Consider the following 26,441-nt stretch of genomic DNA (forward strand, 5'->3'; position numbering starts at 1 on the left):
AAGACATTTTTTCTTCGGGGATGTGCTGTCGCGCTCAAGCCCCCTTCCCATACGTCGGGGCTCCACCCCTTTTTTTCTTTTCTTCTGCCAGTACATTTGGAACATGCCTCGATGATCCGACACTTGGACCGAAAAGCAGGTGGAGAAGGTGGACGGAGCGGGGTGGGTGGGGGTGTCCAAACGTTCCAGCGGAAGGTTCCTAGGCCGGGTGACTCCTACGACTGACTTTGCCCGTCCGTCTTGAGGCGCTCTGGCTCCGGGAACGCTCCCGCCGCCTGACTGGGGACGTAGTTGAAGGGGGACACTCTGGCCGCCTTGCCGGGAGAGCCTTGACGGAAATGGACGGCGTGGGAGTGCCCGTCGCCTTTTCCACCAGAGTCTCCGCCGCCTCCGCCGCCGCCACTTTGGGGCTTCCGGAGCGTGCCGGGAAAGTCTTCCGTCTGGACGGTGGCGTCGCTGACGCTGCGAGAAGCCGGCATGGACAAAGCCGGCCCCTCTTCCTCCTCGGGCGAAGGCGCCAGGGCCAGCGCGTTGGGCGGAAGGGTACTTTTCAAGATGCGGGGCACGTCTTCGTCCCTGATCCTCCTCCAGGCGTGGTTGCGGGCGGCCTTCTTGCCGCCGCCGCCGCCGCCTCCACCGTCCTCGCTCTTGGCCCTCCCGCTGGAGTCGGAGGACGAGGAGCGCAGGGACGAGCGACTGGTCACCCGGCTCAGGACGCCGATGCTCGGGGACGAGGCGTGACGTCTGAAGACCTCGGCGTCGCGCTCTGGCCTCGCCGCCCGGGTCCTGCCGCCGGCCATTCGCCCGCCGGCCCTGTCGGCAGAAGGCGCGAGCGCGTTAGTTACTTGCTTTACGTTTTCTCCAGTCAACTAGTGAGGATACGTGGCACGGAAAATGACAGAATACATCTTGGTGACCTTGATTTAAAAACGGCACCGTAAGCAGTAACTCCGTACTGGAGTATTCTTTGCACCCAATACTTTTCCAATTGGAGCGGGGCGAGCTCTTGTTTAGAGGACTACTTTTACTTGTATTTTTGGAATGAATCCAGCGTGGCCCGAAGACCATCTGGGATAAAAAGTCCACCCACCTGTGCCTGTCGGGGCTTTCCGAGCCGCTCCTCCCGGGCGGGCGTCTCTCCGGGGCCCCGGGGGGCCCCGCTCGGCGGAGGGGCCGAGTCTGTCCGGGGCACGTCCCCGCCGTCTTCTTGGAATTCTGGGCGGCGGCCTTGAGCTCCAGGCAGCGGGAGGAGCAGAGGAAGACCGCCGAGGCGGCGGGAACCGGCCGCTGAGGAGAACCCTTGCGGGGCCCGTTGCGTTTTAGTCCGTTCTCCGATTCCTTGATGAAGGTCAGCTGCCTGGAGAATCCGTTGGAGTCCGTCTCTGCGGAACGGGACGGGGCGCCCCTGCCGGGCCTCCCGCCGGGCCTCCCGCCGGGCGTCCCGCTGGGCCTCCCGCCGCCGCCGACCTGCTTCTGCGCCCTCGCGGTCTGGTTGGTGACCAGAGGGGACAGCGGTCTGGTGGCCCTGACGGAATTTTGCATGAACGGGATCCTGACCGGAGACTTCTGGGTCTTGCCCGACGAGCCGTCGGCTCTCTCCGCCACCGCCGGAGCGCGTCCCTTCCTCTCGGGGGCGCCGCCGGCCGGCGCCTTCTTCCGGGCGGGCCCGCCGGTCGAAAGGGTCGGGGACGTGGGTTTCCCCGGGGAACGACCGGAACTCTGCGATGACGCCGACGAAGAACTGCGAGGAATCCTGGGGGGCGGAGTGGAGCTCCTCTTGGGTAGAGACAGCTCCTCCCTCTCTCCGGGCCTTCCCAGGCGGTGGAGGCTCTTGGACCTGTGCTGAGCCAGCTCCGGGTTCTTGGGCGCTTGGGAGGCCCTCCTGGCCGGAGGTATTTGCGAGGGGGGCGTGTCTCTGACGGGGGTGTAGGTGACCGTTCGGCCCCTGAAGACCACGGGCAAGTTGGCCACCGGCTTGCGCTGCGCAAAGTCCAGGGGCTTGTTGGCCTTCTTGTCCTTGGCCAACTTGCGCTCCTTGGGGGTGAAGCTGGACGTGGACATGAAGGACAGGACCGACTCGCTCTCTTCGGAAGATGCCTCTGGACACTTGGAGGCCTGGAGCCCGCTCACCACCGAGTCGGCGCCTTCCCGGATGGCTCTCCATTCCAGGCTGTTCAGGTCCGAGTCCCGGTCCCACGCCGAGTCCTCGCTGTCCTCCTCGGCGCTCCACGGGTGGGAGGCCTCCGGCGCCGCCTGCTTCCCGCCGGGGGGCGGCGCCTTCCGTCTCTGCCGGGGCATGGCGGAGGTGATGCACTTCTGCAGGAGGTCGTCTTCCGAGTCCACGCTGAAGGAACTGGGAGAGCTCCGCCGGCCGCGCTTGCCGGCGTGCCAGGTCCGCCGGCTTTTGGAGCGGCGTTCCTCCGACTCGGCCTCGCTCAGGGAACTCAAGGAGGAGCTGAGCGAGTAGAAGGCCGGGGAGTCGTCCTTCAGCAGCTTCTGCTTGATCCCGTGGAAGCCCCTGGGCTTGGCGTAAGAGGGCGGGGTCCCGCCCGCGCCGACGTGGCCGGCGCTCCCGGACACGTTGCCGGACACGTTCCCGGACACGTTGGCGGACACGTTCCCGGACACGTTGGCGCCGATGTTGCCGGCACTCCTGGAGAGGTTCCCGGACATTCCCCTGGCGGCGTTCCTGCCGTCCCGGCGGAAGGTTTTGCCGTCCTCCCAACAACCCCACGGCTTTCCCTTTTGCTCTCGGCCCGTTTCCGCCCGGCGCTTTATGACGGGCGGCCTGTGGGCGGCTCGGCCCGGAGAACGCTGGCGGTTCCTCAGGCCGGCCACCCGCTCGGCCACTTCCTTGCTCTGCATCAGGACCTTGTGAGTGGGGACCACGTGCTTGCCGCTGCGCTCCGAGGGAAGGGGGCGCCACGGGCACTTGATTCTGTCGGCTTTGCGCAGGCGCGAGAAGATGCGCAGGTCCTCGATCCTCTCGTCCAGGGGCCGGGCCGGACGCTCCTCGGCCGGGCCCGGGAGGAGCTCGTCGCTGGGCGGACTCCCGTCGGACGAGTCGTCCCAGCCGGGGTCCTTCCGCGGGACCACTATTCTCCTCCCGGGGCACGCGGCCCCGTCCGGGAGCATCACGTAGACCGGGAGTCGCAGGGCTTTGGCGAAGCGGCGCGGGGCGGGCGAGGCGCCGGCAGGGGCGCCGGACAGGGCGCCGGACAGGGCGCCGGACTTGCCGAACTTGGACGGCATGGCCGAGTGGATGCACTCCTCCAGGATGTGGATGTCGTCGTCGTCCGAGTTTTCGTCGCTGTGGCGCCGGCCGGGGCTCCCCGGGTGGCAGTGGCCCCGCGGGAGCAGCGGGGTCAGCTTGAGCTCCACGTCCTTCTGCACGTAGTGCTCGTGGAGAGACAGGGCGCTCAGGCTAGACGCGCAGGAAAAATTCTCGCTGGGCTTCTCCACCGTGAAATAGATGGCGGCGGCGGCGGCGGCGGCGTCCAGGTCGGGGGGGAGCTGGAAGCGCTGCCGGGGGTCGGCGGCCTCCGCCGGGCGGCGCTCCGAGCCGCAGGGGGTCTTGCTCCGGCTGGGGGGCGCCGTCTGGCCGGGGCTGTCGGGGAGCTCGCTGGGGCTGATGGTCCCGTCCGACATCTCGCTGCGGGGCTCGCTTTGGACGGAGCTGGCGATGGACGGGGCCTCGAAGCTGCCCAGGGAACTCAGTGAGCTGCAGCGACTCATCACCAGGGGAGTCTCCTGCAGGTAGTTGTCGGAGGAACTGGACGGAGATGGCTCCTCCTCCTCCTCTTCCGCCGTGGGCGAGTGTCCCCTCGGGAAGGCCTCCTCTTCCTCCTCCCCCCTGGCCGGACCGGCGAAGGTCTTGGAATCGGTGAGGAGCAGCTGGCTGTCGCTCAGGTCGGCCAGGGTCTCGTCTTCCCGCCCGCCGTCCCCGGCTGGCGGCCTTTCCGCCGACGACTCGCTCTCCGCCTCGGAAGACAGCGACGACAGGGAGCTGCAGCGGGAGAAGCAGATGGGCGTGTTCTCCACCGAGTACTTTTGAAGCGTCTCGGGGGCGCCCGCCGCGGGACCCCTGCCCGCCGAGGGAGAAGACTTGGCGGTGGCGGCGGCGGCGGACGGCCAGGCTCGTCTGCCGGCCGCCTCGACGGCGGCGGGGACAAACGGGACCGCCGGCCGGTACGTGGGGGAAATCCTGACGGAGGCCATGCTGACGTCCGAGGAGACTTTGGTGGAGGCGCTGAGCGGCGTGCGGAGAGGCGGGTTGTTTTCGCCGTCGCATTCCGGCGGCTCGGCGCCGGGCTCTCTCTCCGGGACCGGGACGGCTCGGTACTCTTGGACAAACTCTTGCTGGCTCCCTGCGGGACATTGAAAGGCGGGTGAGACGTCGGGAAAGGCCCAATGGTGACGGCGTCGGGCTTGGATTTTGCCGTGACATCACGTCAAAGCACAAAACGCCCCCCCCGACGACGTGGAGCCCGACATTTTTGGGAAGACGCAGACTCAATTGTTGGAATGGGGGAGGCGGGGGCGACTGACCTGCAGAGAGCGGGCGTGGCGGCCCCAGATCCAAGCGGTCCGGTCTTTTTTGCGGGAGGCGCTCGCCGCTGCCGCAGTAGCCGTCGCTGCTGCTGTTCAAGCTGTCGGTGGAGGCGCCGGCGTTCTTGAGGCGCAGGAAGGCCCGGGCCGCGCCCCCGCCCAGCCGCTCCCGCCGCCGGCCGCGGCGCGACTCGGCGCGCTCCTCCGAGCTCAGGCTGAAGCTGTCCTCGGAGGAGGTGCGCATGGCCACGTCCTCCACCAGCCGGTCGATCTTGGCCACCGCGTCGGCGATCTTCTCCGCCAGCCTCTCGGCGGCCGCCGACACCACCTCGTCGGAGGCCGAGGCCGCCGCCGACGACGCCGCCGCCGACGCCGACGCCGCCGCCGACGCCGCCACCGAAGGTCTCCACCCTCGCGGGAAGGGACTCCTGGCCTGCGTTCCGTTGGGGGCCGGCGCAGAAAGACAAAAAAGCCAAGTCAGCAGGGAGACTTTCAAAGCGGCCCGGCGGCGGCGGCAGACTTTGAAATGGGAAAGTCGGAATTGACTCAAAGTTAGAATTGCGCATTTTAAAATTGGAAAAAAAGTCAGTCATTCGACAGTCAGTATCTACTTTACTCCCAAATTTGGAATTCAAGAGTTCAAGAATCAAGAGTTTGGAGTCCCGCCTTTAAAGTCGGCGTGGATTCCGATGGCTTTCCCAAATTCCAAAGCGACAATGGCTCCGGTCCGATCCGGCCGGCCGGCCACCCACCCGCTCGGCCTCCCCGCGGGACTCCTCCAGGTAGGCGGACAGCGCCGAGACGGCGTCCGGGCCGCGGGAGACGGGCGCCTCCTCCTCGTCGAAGCAGCCCGAATCGGAGGCGTAGTCCCTGGCCAGGCTCTCGGTGGGGCGGCGGGGGCGGCCGAAGGTCTCGGCCAGGCGGCGGGCGTCGTCCAGCTCGGCCTCCAGCGCCCTCTGCTTCCTGACGTAGAGGGAGGGCGCGCAGGAGCCCGGCGAGGGCGCCGAGGCGTCCTTGTACTTGGCCGGCCGGCAGCCCAGCAGGTTGCGCAGCGCCGCCGCGCTGCCCATGGCGATGGTCTTGTGTTTGGAGTGCACCAGGTTGCGTAGCGTGCCCACCGCCCCCGAGTCCCACAGCAGCTCCTGGTCCCGGGGGCTGCCGGAGGACAGGTTCCAGAGGGTCCCGCAGGCGTTGCCCACGATGGTCAGGCTCTGAGAACGCAGGTGCTGCAGCAGAGTCTGCAGGCAGTTGTGGTCCCGGAGAACTTGCCTGGTCAGAGACGGGGTACGTCAGTTCCCGCTTTCAAGATGATGGAGCCATCTTTCTTTCTTTTTTTTTTTTTAATACGTCTTGAATTGACATTAGAAAAAAAATCGGATTTTCTTTTAGACTAAAGTACATGTCAGACCTGTAATCTTCTCGCGAGGCCACCAGGCTGGAGACGTTTCTGAGGATGCCGCCGCCGCTCTCGATGATGGCCAGCGAGTTGGTTTGACAGCGGTACGTCAGCGTGCTGACCAGGAAGCCCAGGGCGCCGTCCACGGCGCACACCGACTCCTTGTTCTCCGAGCTGTGAGCCGACAGGTTCCACAGGGCGCTGAGGAGACTCTTCAGGGTGGACTCCTGGAAAAAAGGGCCACTCGGTCCTTTGGCAAAGGGGCCAAAACAGCGCGCCGGGGGCGGTCGCCCGTGCGGTCGCATTCCCCGTGGCGTCCTCACCTTGGTGGCCTGCAGGGCGCACGTCATCAGGGCGGGGACGCAGCCCACGTCCCTCAGGACCCGCTTGCCGCTGATGTCGGCCCGCCAGGACAAGTTCCTCAGAATGCTGGAGACCACCTGCTGGAGCTCCTCGCTGTCGGATCCCAGCTGGGCCACCAGGGCTTGGAGGCAACTCTTCTTAGAACACAGAGTGGCCTGCCAGGTTCCACAAATTCCACAAATTACTGCAAGAATTAGACTAGCTCGGCTAGCCCAAAGCTAGCCCAAAGCTAGCCCAATGCTAGCCCAAAGCTAGCCCAAAACTAGCCCAAAACTAGCCCAAAAACTAGCCCAAAACTAGCCCTACCTTGTTGACCACATCTCCAAAGGTGAGGTTGGTCAAGGCCATGCCGGCGTAGCGGCGCAGCGCCACGTTGATGGGGTCGTTGTGGCCGGCGTACATCCGGTGCTCCAAGTGGATCAGGTCCGCCACCACCTGGAGTCCGCCTGCGGGGAGCGCCGGCCGTTTTTCTCGCTGGCCCAAATTTTCCAATTTGGAAAATGTTCCGCGGCGAGCTTTTCACTCACCTAATTCGTTCATGGCACGGCGGAACTCTTCTTCGAAGGAGAGCTTCATGATGGCGCAGGTGGCCTGGCAGATCTGAGGTTCCACCGGTTCCGGGAGTTCTGCCGCCGCCGGGGAGGACGCGGTCGGACGGGAGGGGGGGGGGGGGTTTGGGGGGGAGGAGCCCCGAGACCAGAGGGTGACTTTAGGTGAATGTGGGCTTTTGACGAGACTCCGGCAAAGGCTGGCTAGCTAGCCAGCGCCACCCACCTGCAGCCGTGCTCCGGGAGCGGGCCCGGTTTTCCATCCAGTCCCAGCCGCTGTCGCAGTAGGTGCGAACTTGTTCCAGCATGTGGAGGACTCTCATCTCGCGGCGGGCCTGGCCCTCGTCCCGCTGGGAGTAGACGATGTTGTGCAGGGCGGCGCCGGCTCGGGATTTGGCCTCGCGGCTGCACTGCGCCTCCCCCGGACCGCCTTCCTGGTGGAGGATCTGGACCAGCAGGGGCACGCAGCCGGACTTGCGCATGGCCACGCAGCTGTCTTGGGAACTGGAGAGGGCCAGCAGCGTCCGGGACATCTCCTCCTTGTCTCTGTTGGCCAGCACGGACAGCAGCCAGAAGACCATCTCCACCTGGGGGTAGGAACCATGTGCCGCCAGCCGGCCGGTCATTGGGGGCCGGTACGGACCCGTCCCGTCGATGGGCTACCTACCTTGCCCCCTCCGTCCGAAGTCCCGTCGGCCGAGGGGTCGCTCTCGGCGGCTTCGCCCGCCGGAGGCCTCTCCGCGCCCAGCAGCTAAACGTGCACACGGCCACAGTTTGGATTAGCGTAGGCCAGGTCAAGTTCTCGAGCGGGCCGCTAAAGTAGCGGAACGGTGCTCCAAATGTCTTTGTGTTGGCATGAGGCCGATAGAAAGGCCTTAGCCAGAAAGGGTTGCGCACGTATTAGCGTGGCAGTGCTAGAGACACATTCGTGTGAGTTTTAGAACACGTTTTGGTCAGCATGGCGTCGTTAGAAAAGAGTTGATTTGAGCATGACATTGTGAGAAAGGGCTTTGTCTCAGCGTGACGTTGTTAGAGATGCAGAAGTGTTAGCATGGCAGTGTGAGAAACACAATTGGGATTGGCATAACCGTTACAAATGCATTCGTATTAGCATGACAGTGTTGCAAACGTAGCGCGAGCGCGACAATGTTAGAAACATGTTAGCATGAGCTCAATAGAAGCGTGTCAGTCTGGGCACGGCAGTGTCGGAAACACGTTAGCATTAGCGGGCACTGTTAGAAAGGCCAACGTATTAGCGTGTTGGAAATGGCTTAGTCTGAGCACAACACTCATACAAAGGCATTGGTCTTGGCATGACATTGTCACAAACAAATTCCTATTTGTATGACGGAGCTAGAAATGTGTTGGCATTAGCGTGACATTGTTAGAAAGGCGTTGGTCTCAGCCGGGCCGTGTCGGAAAGATGGTACGTATTAGCGTGACGGCGTTAGAAGGGTGTTAGCATAAGCAGGGCACAAACAGCTTAACGCGAGCATGAAATCAATAGTCATAGTGTGACAGAGTGAAAAGACACAAAGTTCATGGCGCTGCGGGTGAGTTGGTGAGCTACTAAAGCTAACTCGGGCAAAATGGGAATACTACTATGCCGGCCGGGTTGGGGTGAGCTGGTGAGCTCCTAAGGCTAACTCGGGCTAAATGGGAATACTACTATGCCGGCCGGGTTTGTGTTTGTGCCAAAGGTGCGCGTGCCGGACCTGAAGCTGGCACTCTTGCTTCCCTTGGTTCTCCTGCAGTTCCTTCTCCAGCTGCTCCAGACGAGCCACACGCATCTGCAATGCCACCACACGCAAGGCGTGAGCGCGTCGGCCAACGTCGAGGGGCCGCCGCCGCCGCCGCCGCCAACTTACCTGAGCGCGGCGGAACATCTCCTCGCCGCTGCCGAAACGTTCTTCCACCACGGCGCGCACCTGCTGGACTTCGAATTCCAGCTGCTGGCGGATGAAGTCCATCTGCAGGGAAAACTGCGGCCGCACGCGCCGAGGACCTTAGTTAGTTGGCGCCCGGCCGGGGACCTTAGTTAGTTGGCGCGCCGGGTGCTCACCGTGTCGATGCGAGGCAAGTGCGCCAGTTTCTGCGACAGCGTCTCCAGCTGGCTGAAATACCAGCAGCGTTCTCGCTCCTCGCCGTCAATTTCTCCCAAAAGTTGGTTCCTGAGGAAGAGCGCCGTCAGCCCAAGCGCCCGCCAAAACAGCCGCCTCGTTTTTTTTCCCCAAAATGAAAAGCGAAAAGGGGAGAAAAAAAAATATGATGCATGTCCGCTCTCACCTCTCCTTGTAGAGTTCGTCCATGTGATGGTCGCTGAGGCGTCCGTCCGCCCCGCTGATGACGGCCGTTTTGGGCGGGGCCCCGTCCAGGAAGGCTTGCGGCGACAAGAGGCCCGAAACGTCGCCGGCCAAAGGGGAGCGGGCCATGGGGAGAGGGACCGGACGGCCCTCCCTTTCCGCCACCGCCCGATTGGCTGAGCCGTAACCTTGGTGACTTTGGTGACCTTGGTGACCTTGGTGACCTTGGTGCTTCAGCTCGTAGTAGTTGGTCAGGTCCACGTGCAGCTCTGAAATAAGGTTAGCATTAGCGGGACTCCCTTCACGTTAGCGGGACGGCCGTTGGCCCGAGAGCACGCCGGCAACACGGCAGGTGGGCCAACAGACCTTTGAGTTGGCGGAGCACGTCGCCGCGTCCCGACGAGGCCAAAGTCCCCGCCTCCTGCTCCAGCTTGCACTGCAGCTGCTTCAGCACTTCCTGCGGCGGCGACGAAAAATGCGTGTGGAAATCGGGAAAATAGGTGAACGACGGAACGAGGACACGGGCACGCACACGGGCAGTCAAACGGGCAGTCACACGGGCACACACTATGGTTGAGGGCTTGAAGAAAAACAAGTTGACCCACCTTCATACTGACAGTCTCAGTCTCCAATTTGCAAAGGTGGTTGGAGTTGTCCTCCAGCTCCCTCCTCAGGTGGGAGTTCTCCTGGCGCAGCGCCGCCACCTGGTGGGCCAGCTGGTCGTAGGAGGCCAGCGGCTCGGCCATGCTGGCCGGAGAGCCGCGGGAGGTGGCGCCCCCTAGGGGAAGAGCCCGGCCGGCACCCAGTCAGAGCTCCTTTTCATTTTAGCCGCCAAACGCCTAAGCATTGCAAGCCCACCTGGCGAGGAGCCAGTAGCTTTCCTGGCGGGCGGCCATCTTTCTAGGGGCTACCCTCCAGTCAAAGTCAATGTATTGAGCGTCACAGCTATCTCGTTTCTCTCTCTCTCTCATTTTCTTTTAACATCAATGTCAAAGCATCTGCGATTTACCCGGAGGCTGCCATTGGTTGGCGCTCTGCCGCCCTGCCGCCTGACACCGATCGGACGGACGTCACGTTGGCCACGATCGAACCAAGGCGGAGGGAAAGCCGGGGCACGCGGCCACTGCGGCCAAACATCTGACGGAGAGCGGCGGCAGCCATCTTATTTTAGGAGCCGGGAATGAAAAATTGAACAAAGAGCCTGGATTACGCCGCCGAGCCCCTCCCCGTCCAGTGACCGTCCAGTTACCCCGGCAACCGCGTCCCGCGGGCAAGGACGGCAATGTATCGAACTAAAAAAGTTCCCACATGGCTCTAATGCAGCCTGCAGGAAAAAGGCTAGTAATGGCAATGCCAAATCATCAAGAAATTCTAAATATAATCCTATTTTTCTCCCCCCCCAAAAAAAATTCATAGTCAGGGCTAAAAGCACTGTTTGCCAGGTATTGATTTTTAGCCATTTTCCTTTCTATTAAAATAGAAAAATCAATCATTGGAAAAGATAAACATGATGCATATCTATTTTGAAAAAGTTCAAAAGCAGATCAATGTCACGACGAGTACATATTTAAGCCACAAAGGCACGTAACCACAAAATAAACAAAGAAGCAAATGGACAGACTTGAAAATATTTGAAAATAGCCAATACTAAGACCCTCCAAGTGAAATAAATAAAAGCATGAGAGAGAGAGAGACAAAAGAAATGTTACCCTATATGACGGCCAATCATCTAGCGAGTGACAAAAGTACTGTTGCCCTACATGACAGCCTATCCGACGACCAAGCATATCTAGTGACTTTTGATGCCATTGACGGCGGCGCTAAAGGTCCAGTGGTGCTTGGGGCCAAGCACCCTTTGTGCCTTTAGTTGATCACGAATAGACGTCCAATTCATCTGAAGCGTTCTGCTCCGAGGTGAGGGGATCCTCCCGTTTCAAATGGGATTGGACGTCTCTGGCCGTCAAAGTGACAACTGCATGATCCCAAACAGTGACGTGCACTTTTATACTGCAAAGCCTGCAGTACACAAGTACACGCCGTTAACATATTGCCCGTGTGGCCTTGTGTAATACTAGAATTGGTTGGCCATTTCCTCGCTCGTCCTCGTCCTTTCTTCCTTTCCTTTGTCCACCCTCCATTTTGCACGCACCTGCATTCACTCCGCCTCATCATCATCATCATCATCATTCCTCCATCTTGCGCAAAAAAAACCCAACCCCCTTACTTCTCGCTACAAACACGCTGATCAGTCGTAGACACCAAAGGGACAAAACATAGGCATTCTGACCTGGACTTGCTCGTCTTTCGTCTTGGCAGGCAAAGGCGAGCGAAGCAAGGACGATCGCGGCGGCGACGACGACGACCAAGACAACGATGGCGATGCTGTCAGTGAGGGGAGGGGCCGTGAGGTGGCGAGGCAGGGAGAGGAAGAGGAGAACGAGGAAGGCGCTTCGGTCGGCTCGGGCTCCAACATGGAAGGCGTAGTTGTTGGGGAAAGCGAATTGCCGGATTCGTTTTTCCGGAAAGAGCCGAAGATACACGAAGGAACGAGCCCGCTGTCCTTTTTTTCCCCGGAAAGAGCCGAGGATGCACGAAGCCTTTTACCCTCAGCGGCGTCCTTTTTTTCCGGAAATTGCCGAAGATGCACGAACGAAGAGAGAGAAAGGGGCGGGGCGGGGCGGGACTGACAACCCGTGACAGTGCCTTCCTTTCTCTTCCTACTATTTTTGCTCATTTCACAGTCTGTCAGTGCCACTGACGATGATAACCGTCAAAGCATCTGGGGTCCAGCTATCCTTTTCCCTTTCACTAGTTGACGTCCAATCAATCCATAGGAAAGTGGGAGGATATGGCCGCATCATAGTCAAATCAGAGAGAGATAGGTTAAGATGAAGAATGAATAGCATTGAAGAGACACGCTGTGAAACAGCCGGCATCTTTATTTGCCATTTTTAGCATGCCACACAAGCGTTTTGTTTGGGATAACCACACTTCTTTTCTCCTGCAAAAAAACAATCTTTACGGCTTGACGTGAAGGCGTGGGGTTCCAGTGCGTGACGGGGGATCGGATCGGATCCGACCGAAGCGTGAATACTACGTCGACGGGGAAAAGAAAAAGGCAAACGTTAGCGCCTTGTAATACTCGGCGCGGCCACGAGAGGCGCTACACGAAGCCTCGCGGAAGCCAAAGTTTAGCTTAGCAACCAGTCGTCCATTATTATAGTCAGGTCGGTACTTTTCTGAGATCCAATTTTGTGTATGTCAATTTGTCATTTGGTTAGAATTGCATGGTCTCGAGTCTTTACAGTTTTTGTCGAGTGACCAGTGGTGGCCGATGGCGGCGGGGCGGCATCGTCGTCGTCTTTTGGATGCTAAACGCCGACCTGCGCTGGCGGAAAATATGCGTCTGTGAGTGTGTATTGTACAGCAGTCATCCGGTCCCCGCGGGGCTCCGCCCTCTTCTCAGTGCTTGTGGCGCCGTGACCTTTGACCTTTGTCAGGCCCCACCTAAGTAAAGAAGACACGTTATCGGCTACCCGGCCCACATCCGTCCGCGAAGTCGTCATCGCCGCGCCACTCACTCAGCTGGCCAGGAGGCCGGCCCACAGCGCTAGCGCCAGCGCCGCGGCGGAGGGCATCGCGAAGCCGGAGCCGGACTGGGAGGGCGGCTGGCTCCGGCCCTGCGGAGGGAGCGCGGCTCTGGACTTGGCCTCTTGACACTCGACGCTGTTGTTGCCGCCACAAAAGACAAAAAAATAAGCACGAATACGCTAAACTTCCTTTTAGCTGCAATTTGAATAGCTAGCGGTTGTCCAGTCACTTTCAGCCACTCATTGAAAATCTCCTATTACAATTTGGAATTGTCATGCTAAGCCGTGCTCCACTCGAGCCATTCCAAGGTGCGCCAGAATACTTTGCCGACGGCTCTCCGGCCAAACTCACGCTGACGGCGGTGGCTACTCACAGCTGTTTGCGCAGGAAGTCTCGGTCGGCTCGGCAGGCGCGGGTCTGCGTCTGCGCGGCGGAGGCCTGGTTGTCGGCGGCCGCCTTGAGGCTGGAGCACGCCTCCTCCAGGTGCCGGCTCTGCGTCAGGTTGTGCCGCAGCACCTCCGCGTGCCCTGGAGCCACGCACGCCACGCACGCCACGCACGCCACGCACGGCGTCAGAAGTGGGCGGGGCGGAAGGCAACGGGCGGCCGCTCACCCTCTTGACGGCGGAACTCCTCGCTCAAGTTGAGGTGCCTCTGACGCTGAAGCTCCGCCTCCTCCTGCAGCCCGCTGACGTTGGCCAGAAGCAGCACCTGCGAGATTCCAGGTCAACCTCGTTATCGACAGACGGGTCTCCACGTCCCGAGGACCACCCGCGGGGCGTGGCTCGGCGGAGGGCTCGCCACCGGGGCCCGCGGGTCAAAGGCCGCCGTTTTGTCCGGCATTCTTTGCCGCTGCCGTAAAGGTTCCGACGGGCGCTGAGAAAAAGCAGACGGCGCCCGCCGTGAAAAGTTTCCTTTTTTAGAGGGCGGTGTTTTCCTCCGTCGCCACGGCGACGGGAGCCTTATCGCGCCGCCGGGGCGTCCTTCGGGCTAACGTTAGCCGAGCTACCGAGGAAGGAAAGTGAGTCATGGGCAGGAAGGGAGGGGAGGGGGGGGGGGGGGGGGGGGGGGGGACCACTTGGAGTAACGGGTTTGCTTTAGTTTTGATTTCCTCAGGCAAGGCTGAGTCACAAACGCTCGCTTCTTCCCGGGCTGGAAAAGTCGTGTCGCTCTTTACTTGATTCAGGGAGGAGTGGAAAGCCAAATGGGGGAACTTTCAACTATATTTGGCTACTTTGGCTTACCCGGGAGGGACTACATTTAAGAGCCACCTCTATTTCAAAGGCTAGAGTACACGTACGGGACTTTTGCCCGACTATTTCGGCACGACAAACGGTATTGCAGATCGTTTTGAAAGATGTCCTTAGGGGAGCTGGCAATTTGAGCGGGTAGATGAAAGATCAAAAGCAAAAGATTGGCGTGTGGAGGGGCGGCGGCGTGTGGCTCACCTGTCGCTGGCGGCAGTCGTCAAGCGTGAGGTTGGCCTCTCGCAGGCTTTGCGCCACGAGTTGGAGCGCGGCCTGGCGACTCTGGCTCTCTTGGCGAGCCCGCCGCAATTCCTGGTCCAGCTGCTCCTTGTCGCGGGCCCAAAGCTCCTGGGCCCCCAGGGACCTCTCGCGGCCCTCGCGCAGCTCCTGGCGGCAGCGCGCCGAGCTCTGCAGGTCCGGGGAGGTGGCCCACGTGACGATGACCACCAGGGAGATCAGGGACCACAGGGAGAGGAGAGCCAGGGCCACTTTGGTGCCCAGGCCCATCTTGCCCTTCTTTGCCGTCGCCACCGTCATGGCCGTCTGTCTGCGAGTGCCGAGTGCTCCTGGACGTTTGGGACTGGAGCGGAGCAGCGTGCGTGCCACACCCAAACTTCCCCACCCACCCAGCTCCTTTCCGTCCCGCCCACCCAATAACCCCCCCTCCCCCCCTCCCCCCGCACGCAAAACTTTCCCTCTGCACGAAGGCGTAAACAGCAGCCCTAACTCTGGCGTCTTTCCCCTCCCAACACGGTGGCAAAAACAACAAAGCAGGCTTTTAATACGGAACCATTGGTTGAGACGCTGGAGTGAATGTAAAATCATTTCTCCAGCGGGTCGTTCCGACACGGGTCGGGCAGAGGCCTCGGGCCGTCGCTCGACATCTGCGTTGGGAATGTCACAACGTCCGATCGGGACAGCCGCTTTATTTTTTGGACACGTCGGCGGCGCTTCGGCACCCCCGTGTCGCGCGTCCAGGCGTGTGCTCACTGGCGTGTGAATATGAAGCATGTGACCTGAACTGCGGGGAGTCCAAATATTTGGCAGACAGCCGTTTGACATTCCTTCCTTGGAAGCAATAAGGGGAGAAAAAAATGTTTTGGTTTTTTTCCCCTTATTGCCTCCAAGGAAGGAAGGGAGAAAAAAAAGTTTTTTTCTTCTTCTTAACGACCGCCTCTGTTTTGTAATGAGTTGCTGTTGCTCTGGCGACGACCATTTTTTTGTTTTCCGGGGAAAGACTGAAGGAAAGGCTCTAAAAAAATAATTCTTACCAAGAATAGGCCAGTAGAATTGGATCTAGAATGAAAGGTCATGCGGGGCAAGTCACTCTGGCGCTCTCGTGTGGCTGCTACAAGCATCTTTACTCCACATTTCAGTCGATGGAAAAGCGAGGGGAAATGGTGAGAAGATATGACATCCTATTTTTATAAAAGGTCATTTAAGAAACTTTAAAAAAATCTTCATAATCTTGAATAGACGCATTTCGAAGCCATTTTTAGGAAACTCGCTGGATTTATTTGGTCGTCTTCTAGCGGACAATAAGGGTAAAAAACAAGCCCTCTAATGAGCCAAAGCACTTACCAAGACGGTCGCCCCAAGCTAACTCAAAAAACCAAATGGGAATTGTCATACCTTGTGTGTGTTTCATGTTGTGTCCCGTCTGGGTGATTGCCAACAGGTTTCACCTGCTGCTTCCTCAAGGCCTCGGGGACAGCGACCCAGGTGTTGCCAATGGGCTCGTCAAGCAAGCTCCCTTCTTCCCTCAATGTAGCAAAGGCCAAGTCTTTGCCTGTCGGTACTGACATTATTTTTCGGACTGATAATAATAATAACTCACTTTTTATTGTCGTGCGTCCTCTTCCTTCATTTTTGGTGAGGAAGGTTTATCCATTTGTTGTTCTTTTCCACCATTAAACCCTCCGTTTGTGCCCCCGGCAGGAATCGGACTCGCTCCACTGCCGTGGGACCTTCCTGGCGCGGGAGAGGCTTGACCGACGGACCGAGTGTCTTCCGCCAAGCGAGAGAAGAAAAAAAAAAACAAATCAAGCAGCGGGGGCGGAGCGACCAAACTTTACTGAGGTCCGACCATGTCACGACAAACACCGACCGGGAGGCTATTTACACAGAGCCCCGCCCACACGGGGCGGGGAGGCGCCGTGCCCTCGCCGTTAGCTTAGCTCAACCTCGGGCTCTCGCTAATGGAAGTGACAATAAAGGCGGAAGAAGAAGAAGCCCGGCTCGACTTTCTGTTCTGGTACGGCAAATTCAGGAACGCCGAGTAAGCCGGCTAAGCTAAGCTAACGGGCTCGGAAGGCGACCGCGCGTACAAAGAAGTGTAGCCAAAAAAGACATTGGATCACCGGATGGCGATAGGACGAGGAAAAGGGCGCGCGACCACCACAACTAGCCAAACGTCATACGTCGCCGTGTGGACGTCAAACTATTAGCATAAATCCTAATATCCATGATGATTTAACCAGGTTAGGGTTAAAAAAAATGTCCACGTTTGGGAAAATGATTGCAAAGTGGCAGCTTATTGAGCCGCGCGCGTCATCCGTACACGTTAGGAAAAAGATACACGAGATAAGCACTTCAATCTTGTATGCAACGTCCAACCGATATTGTGGCAGTGACTCAATCTTGATTTTTCCTCCTAATGTCGCGACTATTCTCGTAGCCCTTCTTTGCGTGGTCCTGAAACTCCGTAGTACTTGCTAGCCGCTAAAGCTAAAGTTTGAACCCCCCCCCCCCCCAAAAAAAAAAAAAAACCCTCAAAAATTGTTCAAGGTTGAAAAAGTCAGAGGGCGATGACACAACATTTTGGACATTAGCATAAAAGCCAGCATGCATGCTAGCCGCAGCCCGGGATGCCTTCGTGCACTCGTGCTCAATATTTACAGCCTACCTCAACCGATGGCGTGTCAACGGGAGGAGCTCGCTGACGGGGAGGCTTCGGTTTCGACGGCGACGGCGGGTTCCGCCTCCGACGCAAAGCCGTTGCGCAGGCCGTCGGGACTCGGGGACGCCGGAGGGTCGGCCGGGCGAGGCCCGACACCCGACGGGCTCTTTTCGGGCGGGGCCGGCGTCGTCTTGCCACGCCGCTGGTTGTCGTCGGCGCGGAGCGGCGGCCGAGCCGGGGCGGTGGTCGAGTCGCCGGGAGGGGCGGGGCCGCGCTCCGCCTTTTCCGAGGGCGCGGCTTCCCGGTCTTCGGGGGCCGGCTCCCGCGACGGCCCCGAGGCGGGGCTCTCGCAGCTGTCGGTCCGACGGCGAGACGACTCGTGCATCCGGCCCGTGGCCACTACCGCCTTCATGGCCGCCTGAAGCGTAGCGGGGCGAGCGTTAGACGTCCCGTCCCTTTGGAGCGGGAGGACGGCGGCCGACGTGCGCGCGACGACGGTGGGCTGGCAGCCTTTCCCGCTCGCGATGGATGGGACGGCCACGGCTCACCTTGAGTTTGCGCCTGGCGTTGAACTCCTGCAGCTTCCTGTGGGCCGTGTCCATGTGGGAGAAGCGGGCCGCTTTGCCCAAAACCCAGGGGTGCCGGAGCGCCTGCCGCACGCTCAGACGTTTGGCCGGGTCCAGCACGATCAGCTTGCTCACCTGACATAATAGTGTTTGGCCGTCAGGCTCTGGGAGGGCAAAATGGGGCGCCGGGCCCCCCTGGGGCCTCCATCGGGCCCCCCAACCCACCAGGTCCTTGGCGTTGAGCGAGACCTCGTCCCACCAGGGGGAGACAAACTCGTAGTCTCCGTTGAGGATGCGCGTGTACATGTACTGGTCCCCCCGGGCGTCGAAGAAGGGCTCGAACCCGCACAGCCTGGGGGAGAGGGGGAAGGGAGAGTCGCCGGGCGTCAGCGGGGGCGGACCAAATGGACGGATGGAGCGGCGGGTGGGCGGGGCCTCACAGGATGTAGAGGATGACGCCCACCGACCACATGTCCACTTCGGGCCCGTAAGCGTTTCCTCGGAGGATCTCGGGAGCTCCGGGAAGCGCAGAGACTCGTTAATGTGGCCAGAGGGTACTCCAGTACTCGTATGGACTTTTTCCCACATTGGACTTTCCCGCCCCATGTCGTCGGGTGACTCACCACAGTATCCGGGCGTACCGCACACCGTCTTCATGGTCACCTGATCGTCGATTATCTTGGAGAGTCCAAAGTCGGCTGGGCAAAGACGCAGACGGACGCTCAGCGTGGCGCCAACGGCGCCAACGGCGGCGCCGCTGGCAAACGGGGCGCTCTCCGCTCACCGATCTTCAGCGGCGCGTCCAGCGACAGGTCGGCGTAGAGCAAATTCTCGGGTTTCAGGTCGCGGTGCACCACGCCGTTCTCGTGAAGATACTGAAAGCAAAGGCGGCGACTGGTCAGCGGTCGCTCGAACAAGATGTCCTCTTTTACCACGTGAAAAGAAAAAAGACGCCAAAGGGAGAAATGTTCCAGACAATGCCATTCCCGGGACAGATCCCCACGGAAGGATTTGCCACGGAAGGAGAGCTTTGGCGTTGGGGATGCCGAGTCAATTGCGCTAATCCCGAGAGGCCACCTAGCGCGTCCCTGCCTGCGTGACTGCGTTCTGGCGTTCCCGCCTGTTCCCGCGTGCCTGCGTGAGTGCGTGCGTGCGTGCGTGGCCATTTGTAATCCCATGTCATGTTAATCTGTTGAGCAGCTGGATGGGAGATGACCGAGCGCCGTTACGTAAGAAGCCACCGCCGCCGCCTCGCCCAAATACGCCCGTCAAGCGGACTATGCGTCCGTTGGCCGCCCGCCGGTTGACTTTGGGGCTCCGCCTATTTGCGCGGCGGCCACTTCCCGCCCATTTCCCTGCAGAAGCCTCGGCGTCTTACCGCCACGGCCTCCAGGATCTGCTTGATGACGTGAGCGGCGTCTCTCTCGCTGTAGTAGCCGCGCTCCACGATCCTGAAAGACGGCGCGGGCGTCAGTGGACGTCGGGTGACGTCGGCGCCATCGGTCGGTCGTCTCGCCTGTCGAAGAGCTCGCCCCCCGTCACCAGCTCCAGAATCAGGGCGATGTCGGTGTCCGTCTCGAAGATCTCCTCCAGCCGGATCTGGGCGGGGAAGGCACGGCGGTCAGGGTTGACGGCGTCCCGACGGCCGAAACCGGCCCCGCTCGGGCCCGACGGCTAAAACTCAGAAAGTCGCCGGTCCGACCCTACTCACGATGTTGGGGTGCGACAGCCGCAGCAGGACGCCGATCTCCGTGCGGACGATCTTCTTGTCGATCTGTGGCCCAAGCAGGTTAGGGGCAGTGGCGGCGGGGGCAGTGGCGGCGGGGGCGGTGGCGGCGGCGACCACGCCGACGTCAACCCACTGACCGTTTTCTTGAGAACCTTGACGGCGTACGGCTTCTTCTTGTCCTTTTCTTCGCAGCGATACACCACGGAAGTGGCGCCCCTGGAAAAACACGCGGCGCTGGCGAGCCACGGGGCGGGCGACACACCCCGTCGGGCGTATTCGGGGGCGCCGGCGACGTGTGGGACGCCCGGTGAGAACTGACCTGCCCAATTCGGTGCCCAGCGTGTAGAACTCTTCCACCGTGCCGTCCCTGCGCGAGCCGTCCACCCAAAAGTCGGCGGGCAGCGGTACCGGCACCGCCTCCGAACCGGGCCGGGACGTCGGCATGTCGAGGACGCGTGGGCGGTTTTATGGATGTTGGCTCGGTCGAGCGATGGAGCGCACCGATCCCTCGGTTCCGATCACGCACAACCTCTCAGATCCAGATGGGGCACAACCAGATGACAGGCGACGAGTGGGTGTGCTGGTGCTTGCCTGGAGGATGCCGTGCGGATGCCGTGCGGATGCCTGGCGGATGCTTGGCGGATGCCTGGCGGATGCCCGGTTGATAGCTGGTGGCTGGCTTTTGGCGTCTCTTAATCCCGCCTCCTGCGCGCTCCAAGCCAGCAACCGTCCGTCCAAAGGGGCTGTCCGTAATTTGTTTTCACGGCTCCGAAGCGACGCCGACGCCGGGGGGAGCCCGCAGCTGGACCCGAACGCCTTCCATCTTCATCTTCGGACGCCTGGCTTCCGTTCGGGCCTCCGGACGCATCCGGAGGAAAACGGGCGTCGACGGCGAGGATGCAAAACGTCCAAATGGGTCGAGAAGGCGATGGCTTGTGACGCGCCGCGATCTGCGGCTGGCTGCAATCTGACGCTCCCGCCCCTCCGCGGAATCCGGCTTCCCCATTGGTCGCTGCACCTGTCATTGGTCAGACCGGAAACAAAACAAAAAAAGAAAGAAACCAAATAACACAATATTACAAGCACTCCGGGCGTGCACGACGACCAGATTCTATCCCCAAATAACGTCAATGATCACCCAAATCATGCCTGAGGAAAATGCTCAAAATCTCATTTCAACTCTTGTCATTTGACGGAAACGTTTGCCTTGGAACAGCTATCGGGGAGTCCCGTTTTGTCCGCCAGAGGACGCCACATTCTACGTTTCTTTTCGACGACGTAAATGTGGCGCATTCAAGGCGTGTTGTCTAGTGGCTTTCATACTTTGAGGAAGTTCCATGCACTTTTTGGATGAAGACAAATCCTAAAGGGGGGATTCAGGGAATGACTGGGTGGCTCCGCCGGAGGGCGCCCCACCGTCCAGCCGGAGTAAAGCCGCGAAGACGTCATAGGACTTCCGGGTGGGCGAGTCGTTGACTTTTTACTTTGTCAACAAAGCCGAGCGGCTGGCGGAATTGTCGCGACGGCTCCGACCTTTTGCCTCTTTTTTTGTTTGTTTGTTTGTTTGTTTGTTTGTTTCCCCGCTTTCGCAGCACTTGGCGGTAGCGACGTTTGAGACTTTTGAGACTTTTCCATGGCGGCTACCACTTTTCCCTCTTTTCTCGCCCTTCTTCTGGTTTCTCTAGCGACGCTGTGCCGGACTCTCGCTTCCGACTCTGACGCCAACAGCAACGAGGCCCAAAGTCCTCCGAAAGGCAACAGCACGACCGGAAGCGGAAATGGCCGAGGCCAAGGAGGCCTGACTGGCTTCGGCATGGACTCGTCCATGATGAGGCGGGCCGCTTACGTGCTCATCGCCATCACCGCCATGGGATTTCTTTACTTTATCGCCAGGGCTGGCTGGTAAGAGAAAGAAGGAAAAAAAGTTGACAAAAATGACATTTTATCTAATTATTTTCAAAAAAAGTAGTAGTATAGTATATCTGTCCCTGTTGTAATCAATTTCCAACCATCCCCAAATTGATTCGTTTTAAATGGGGGAAGAAAAAAAATCCAAATTGAGGAGAATATTGAATTTGAACACTTAGCGTGAAGAAGATGGCGCCCAGGAAGAAGTACGGCCTGCTGTCTCACTCCGAGGACACCGTGGAGCTGACGGCGGCGGCGGCGGCCAGCGACGAAGAAGACGACAACACCCTCTACGAGGCGCGTCCCCTCCGCAGGTCAGACATCCGCCCCCTCGACCGCCCCACGCCGACCTCTGACCTTAAACCGTCCGCGGCTACAGGTGAGGGCGGGGCCGTACCGCGGCTACGGGTGAAGGCGGGACCCAGCCGCGCCAAAGAAGACTCGCTGTGCACCTTTGGGCTTTTTCTCTGTTTACATTTTTCCATCCTTGCCTTAATTCTATCAAATCTGGTGGCTTTTTTTTCACGGCTACTGTTTACCAAAGAGGAGGCCAGGCCAACGTCGGGCGCTCCAATGTGGCCAAATACTTGGGGTTTTTGTTGTTGTTGTTGTGTGATCGCTGACGGTTGCTGACCAATGGGTTTGCTTTCATTCCAATTCCAGGGAATCCGTTTTTGAAAGATTAAACTTGATGCATTCTTATGGCTTTGTGGAAATGTGCTCATTGTGGGGAGCTCCGGGTCGAGGTTCACTCCATAGCCGTCAATGGCGCTAAAACAAACTTCAGACGCCCTTTTCAGCAAGCTGACCTTTTGAGTTGTTTTCTGAAAAAACAAACAGCCAAAATGTATAAAAGCAAAAGAAAAACATTTTATTGACACACGTCTGATATAAAATGGCGCTCAAAAGAGTTTGGGCAACTGCCGGAGACGGCCCAGGTCCAGAATTTGACCGGCCGACGAGACGCGGGTGTCCTTGGGGGCGTCGCCCAGGAGGCGGTGCCGTCGCATGAAATCGGCCGTCGTCGCCGTGGCGTCGCTGGGCGGGGTTTGCCGCACTTCCGCAGCCTGCCGCTGGACGTAGCCTAGCGAGATGGCGCTTCCGTCCGAGTGGGCCCGCCTGTCGCACGATAAAGCCGCTCGGGTCAGCCCGGGCGGGCCACGGAAGCGGCCGCTCGCCCCAGGTACCTACCCGGCTGTCACGCGCTGCCGCTGCGGCGGCGGCTTCCGGGCCCCGCCTCCTCTACTCTCCGTCCATTCCCCACCATTGTCCGGCGGTGTCTGAGGCAGAGGAGGCCGGCGTCGGGTGGCGTGCAAAACTCAACGTGCAAAATACTCGCCCACCCCCCCCCCCATTGCCGTCGGAGAGTGCGAAAAAGGCGGAAACTTTACCACGGCTGGACGACGGAGGTCGCGCTTGGCCGGAAGGGGCTTGGTCCGCTCGGCAGGGGGCGGCGTCTGGGAACCCCACAGGAGACTGGCGCCTGCCACCCCAAAGACATGAACGGGGGAATGCCCGTCTGGGTCCCGGCCACGGCTCTCACCTGTCGCCACGGCGACGCTGGCGGTGGCGGGGGCGGCCTCGCGGCTCGGGGGCCTCTCCTGAGCCTCCAGCAGCTTCTGGACCTGCCGAGCAAGCCAGTTCCACACAAGGTGGACCCCAACACCCCCCCCCCCGACTGTCTCCCGCTTCCTTTTACCTGAGCCTGCAGGAGGCGGAGCTTCTGCTCTTGCAAGAAAAAGAATTGGTGGTTGTCGCAGTTGCTCGATGCGCAGGGGGGGCGTGCCGGTCCGGGAGGCGGCCGGGGGTCCGGGGTGCTGTGGAAAAGGGGAGAGGCCGACGCCGGGCTGTCCGGGGGAGGAGCCTGCGCGCCACCGCCATTGCCACCGCCATTGCCACCGCCATTGCCACCGCCATTGCCACCGCCATTGCCACCGTATGGCAACAGCGAAAGTTCCGGAACCGCCGGGTGAACCTGAGGAAGCTGAAAAAAACAAAAACAAAGAGGGGCCACATGAAGGGACTTGCCCGATCCCGAGGCCGGCGACTCCACCCACCCACTGAGCGGGGAGGTGCGGACGGGGAGAAGGTCGCGGCGACCAGTCTTGGTCTTCCAAGCCGGAATCTGGCTCGCCGACGGCCTCGGCGTGGCCCCTGTTCCAGGAGAAGACGCCGGGCTTTGGCAACGTCCACATTTGGACCCTACGGCCCCCGCTTGAGCGGGCAAAAAGTCGGAGGGGGTCTCACCTGGGCGAGGAGGGAGGAGCGTCCGGCCACGCGGGGACCGCTCCGCCGTCTCCCTCCTCCGGACTCAGCTCAAACTCCAAAGTGCGGCCTTCGGCGGGCTGAGCAAAAGTCTCCCGTGAGCCAGACTGCCGTGGCCTAAAGACAGCTTTTTTTTTTTCTTCTCCCCCCCCCACCGGCACTCACCTGGTAGAGCGTCACGCAGCGCGAGGCGCCGAGCCGCCGGCAGCCCGGCGGACCCGAAGCGGGACGTCGACACCGGAAGAATTGGGGAGCGGCGAGCGGCGAGACAAAGAGGACCAGCAGGAAGGCGCCGTCCTCCGACAGGACCCTGAGGAGCCCGGGGAAAATGGGCGCCGGGTCGGGACGCGGAGATGCCGTCGCCGCCGCCGCCAGGTGGCTCACCTGTCTTGGAGGGCGGAGCCAAAGTGGAATCGGAGACACCAGGCCAGCGCTTTGGGGTCGGACACCCGGCTCACGTCGCTCAGCCAGCTGGGACGGGAAGGGAACCGACGTTACTCGGAGATGGGCCCCGGCCACGAGGCGTGTGGCGGCGGCGTTTGCCGGCGTTTGCCGGCGTTTGCCACTTACACGCCCACCAGCGGCCGTACGGCAGCGTTGGGGTCCGTCTCCAGCAGCAGCAACAGCTTCCGGCTCTCTTGCATGGTCAAAAACCTGCACACAGACACAGAAATGTCGCCGCCCGTTGCTTTCCATTGATAAGAGAAGATGTTTATGGAGTAGCGCCAGCAATTTGGTCATACGCAGCTGTGCGTGATGACAATTAGGCTTTTGTTGATGATGATAATGTCTGATTAGGATTATATTTTGATTTGCAGTCAGCTGGGATAGGCTCCAGCGACCCTAGTGAGGAGAAAGCGCAACTAAAAGAGGAAAATACAGAATAACTGGCGCTAAAGTCCTCTTTGTGGGGGGCCAATAAGATTTTTGAAAACCATTTCATACATTCATTGAAAATTCATCTCATGAATGTATATAAAAAAACAAAAGCCAAAGCAAGAGAAACGTCAGACAATCCATTTTCAAAGTATTTCCAATAAGCCTTTTTTCGGCCACTCACCCTCGTCGGCATCTGCCGGCGGCCCCGGCCGGGCGCCCCACGTCCGTCAGACTCTTGAACAGCGCCGTGGGGACGACGGGGACGGGGCGCACCGGGTGGACGTCCAAGCTCACGGAAGGACAGACAAAGCACCAGTCCAGCCGGAGAGAGGCGGCGTCCGCCTGCCGCTGGCAGCTGACCCGACCTCTCACCTTCAGCAGCTCGTGCAGATCCAGAGGGCGCCCGCACAAGTCGGCCCGCAACTCCTGCAAACCACGCACGTCGGCGGCGATGTAGGGCACGTGGGGAATGTAGGGCACCACGGTAGCCCACCGCCGGCCGTGGCTAATAAGAAGCCAAAGGGCCTAGCGGGAGGGACTCACCGAGACGCAGCGTCGGAGCTCCGCCTCCCACGGCCCGTCATCCTCGCGGCCGGAGAAGAAACAGGGAACCGAGAAGTCCCCCGGCACGGCGGCGGCGGGGACGCCCGCCCGCCCCGGATCGAAGCGCTCCAGGGTCACCGTCACGCCGCCCTCCTGGTCTGAAGGAGCGTGACGACACGGGGCTTTGAGTGGAGGGACCGGCCGCCGCCGACACGCCACCACGACGGCCGGAGGCGAAAAAGTGGGAGCCGCGACGGACGACAACCTGCGTCCACGTCCAGGGTGCCCAGGAAGAAACAGTGGAGCTGGGACGCGTCCGAGCAGCGGACGTGACGCTGAGCCAGGTGAAGCGCTTTCTCGCGCAGCAGGAGGCGGGGCTTCCTGCATGCAAAAACTTGCCTCAAAAATCCGACCTGGGACAGAGCATCTGTCATTTACCCGGTGGCTATCACGACGGGGTTAGACGTCCACTCCATTTGGAGTGGGAGAGACGGAACAAACATTCCTCCCACCTCCAATGGACAGATAGTCCATGATCCTACTAATCAACTCATTGAAACAAACCCTAGAAGCCTCCTCTTGCCAACTAAACTAGTCAGTCGGCCTTTACCTTTGAGAGCAGAGCTGAAGACGGCGTTGTTCTCCAGTGGGGCGACCATCCCACAAAGACCTTCTACATTTGGGGAAGCTGTGCGTCATCAGGGAGCGCCCAACAGTTCTGCGCCAACACCAACGACAGACTTCAACATTTGCTGGGCTCGGCCTTTCTATTGATCTCGTTTCGTTTCGTTTTCGCTCACCTTCTCCCGGTGTCGTCGGGACCCAATGCTCGCTGGAAAACATGAGCCGGCAGAGCCTGGAGATTGAGCGGACAGCTCATTTTGGACGCTGCTCAGACTAGCGAAAACTAGCCCGCTTTAGCATTAGCATCGACATCAGCGTCTACTCCTAGTACGGCCGGCCGACCGCTCTGTTTTGCCAAACGGCCCGACTGTTGTCAAAGGTGGCGTCGGAATAAAGGTGCGTCGAGTCGGTAACCTTCAACTTGGGAGTTACGATGTCGTAGTTGCGGTTCAAATCATTCGTGCAGGACGAAACGCGCGCACCCCGTGAGAACTTTGAGACGCCGCACTTTTGACAGTGGCGCTGTTTTCCTCCTTCCTGGCGGGACCTCTCAGTAGCCAATGGGGAGAAAGTACATTGACCAATTGAAAGCGATGTTGCTTTGGCTTCGACCAATACTTTAGTAGCAACAGATCAACGTGCCGCTCGGCTCGGCCCACTCTTTGTTGAATGGAATTGAATTCAAAGCTTTATTGTCATTGTACAGAGTACACATACAAAAACAAACAATATAGTCTAGCTAATGAATTAGCAATTACTTCAAGGGAATTCATCAACGAACTCATCACCGAGTCACTTGACTTGGGGAGTTTACAAGTTTCCAAGGAGGAGATAGGGGTAGCCAATCATATTAGAGTGGCGCGTCTCCTGCAGCCAATCCCATTGCTGCATGCTGTCTCCTGCCCAGAGCTCCAGTGCGTTCTGCCTAGAAACCCGGTGGGACTTCTTCATAGGCGGTAGGGACCTGTTGCTGGTTAGCTGGTTGTGGCTTCTTCCGCCTCGGCGACATCCTTTGGATCGGCAAAAAAAAAAA

The 26,441-nt window shown here is 59.9% G+C and overlaps 5 protein-coding genes across 5 annotated transcripts; 1 reads left to right on the plus strand and 4 right to left on the minus strand.

Moving 5' to 3' along the window:
* Nucleotides 1-69: 69 nt before the first annotated feature.
* apc2 (APC regulator of WNT signaling pathway 2) lies at nucleotides 70-11,802 on the minus strand. Its single transcript, XM_077717590.1, has 17 exons — nucleotides 11,446-11,802; nucleotides 9,764-9,936; nucleotides 9,525-9,615; nucleotides 9,142-9,427; nucleotides 8,918-9,026; nucleotides 8,724-8,837; nucleotides 8,571-8,645; nucleotides 7,523-7,606; nucleotides 7,082-7,442; nucleotides 6,835-6,933; nucleotides 6,614-6,753; nucleotides 6,268-6,462; nucleotides 5,957-6,171; nucleotides 5,301-5,817; nucleotides 4,549-4,981; nucleotides 1,091-4,367; nucleotides 70-813 (listed from the first exon to the last, which is right to left on the minus strand). The coding sequence occupies exons 2-17, from the start codon at nucleotides 9,902-9,904 to the stop codon at nucleotides 216-218; spliced, it is 6,735 nt and encodes a 2,244-aa protein (XP_077573716.1). The 5' UTR covers nucleotides 9,905-9,936; nucleotides 11,446-11,802; the 3' UTR covers nucleotides 70-215.
* Nucleotides 11,803-12,077: 275 nt separating this feature from the next.
* On the minus strand, nucleotides 12,078-14,608 carry LOC144197043 (uncharacterized). The gene is made up of 5 exons (XM_077717594.1): nucleotides 14,197-14,608; nucleotides 13,363-13,459; nucleotides 13,123-13,276; nucleotides 12,740-12,884; nucleotides 12,078-12,665 (listed from the first exon to the last, which is right to left on the minus strand). Exons 1-4 carry the CDS (start codon nucleotides 14,530-14,532, stop codon nucleotides 12,740-12,742), a joined length of 732 nt encoding a protein of 243 aa, XP_077573720.1. The 5' UTR covers nucleotides 14,533-14,608; the 3' UTR covers nucleotides 12,078-12,665.
* Nucleotides 14,609-16,760: 2,152 nt separating this feature from the next.
* On the minus strand, nucleotides 16,761-20,176 carry LOC144197042 (calcium/calmodulin-dependent protein kinase type IV-like). The gene is made up of 11 exons (XM_077717593.1): nucleotides 19,509-20,176; nucleotides 19,327-19,405; nucleotides 19,172-19,234; nucleotides 18,977-19,059; nucleotides 18,839-18,911; nucleotides 18,245-18,335; nucleotides 18,084-18,158; nucleotides 17,901-17,976; nucleotides 17,686-17,812; nucleotides 17,443-17,595; nucleotides 16,761-17,312 (listed from the first exon to the last, which is right to left on the minus strand). The coding sequence occupies exons 1-11, from the start codon at nucleotides 19,631-19,633 to the stop codon at nucleotides 16,917-16,919; spliced, it is 1,341 nt and encodes a 446-aa protein (XP_077573719.1). The 5' UTR covers nucleotides 19,634-20,176; the 3' UTR covers nucleotides 16,761-16,916.
* Nucleotides 20,177-20,287: 111 nt separating this feature from the next.
* On the plus strand, nucleotides 20,288-21,799 carry fam174c (family with sequence similarity 174 member C). Its single transcript, XM_077717595.1, has 3 exons — nucleotides 20,288-21,091; nucleotides 21,277-21,411; nucleotides 21,477-21,799. Exons 1-3 carry the CDS (start codon nucleotides 20,823-20,825, stop codon nucleotides 21,478-21,480), a joined length of 408 nt encoding a protein of 135 aa, XP_077573721.1. The 5' UTR covers nucleotides 20,288-20,822; the 3' UTR covers nucleotides 21,481-21,799.
* Nucleotides 21,800-21,947: 148 nt separating this feature from the next.
* Nucleotides 21,948-25,992, minus strand: stil (STIL centriolar assembly protein). Its single transcript, XM_077717591.1, has 14 exons — nucleotides 25,585-25,992; nucleotides 25,395-25,502; nucleotides 25,050-25,165; nucleotides 24,785-24,942; nucleotides 24,423-24,667; nucleotides 23,933-24,016; nucleotides 23,747-23,833; nucleotides 23,528-23,672; nucleotides 23,345-23,442; nucleotides 23,155-23,251; nucleotides 22,797-23,081; nucleotides 22,641-22,722; nucleotides 22,289-22,580; nucleotides 21,948-22,216 (listed from the first exon to the last, which is right to left on the minus strand). The coding sequence occupies exons 1-13, from the start codon at nucleotides 25,662-25,664 to the stop codon at nucleotides 22,417-22,419; spliced, it is 1,749 nt and encodes a 582-aa protein (XP_077573717.1). The 5' UTR covers nucleotides 25,665-25,992; the 3' UTR covers nucleotides 21,948-22,216; nucleotides 22,289-22,416.
* Between the last annotated feature and the right edge of the window lie 449 nt (nucleotides 25,993-26,441).

This window comes from Stigmatopora nigra, chromosome 5, assembly GCF_051989575.1.
Source record: "Stigmatopora nigra isolate UIUO_SnigA chromosome 5, RoL_Snig_1.1, whole genome shotgun sequence".
NCBI classification, from domain to species: domain Eukaryota; kingdom Metazoa; phylum Chordata; class Actinopteri; order Syngnathiformes; family Syngnathidae; genus Stigmatopora; species Stigmatopora nigra.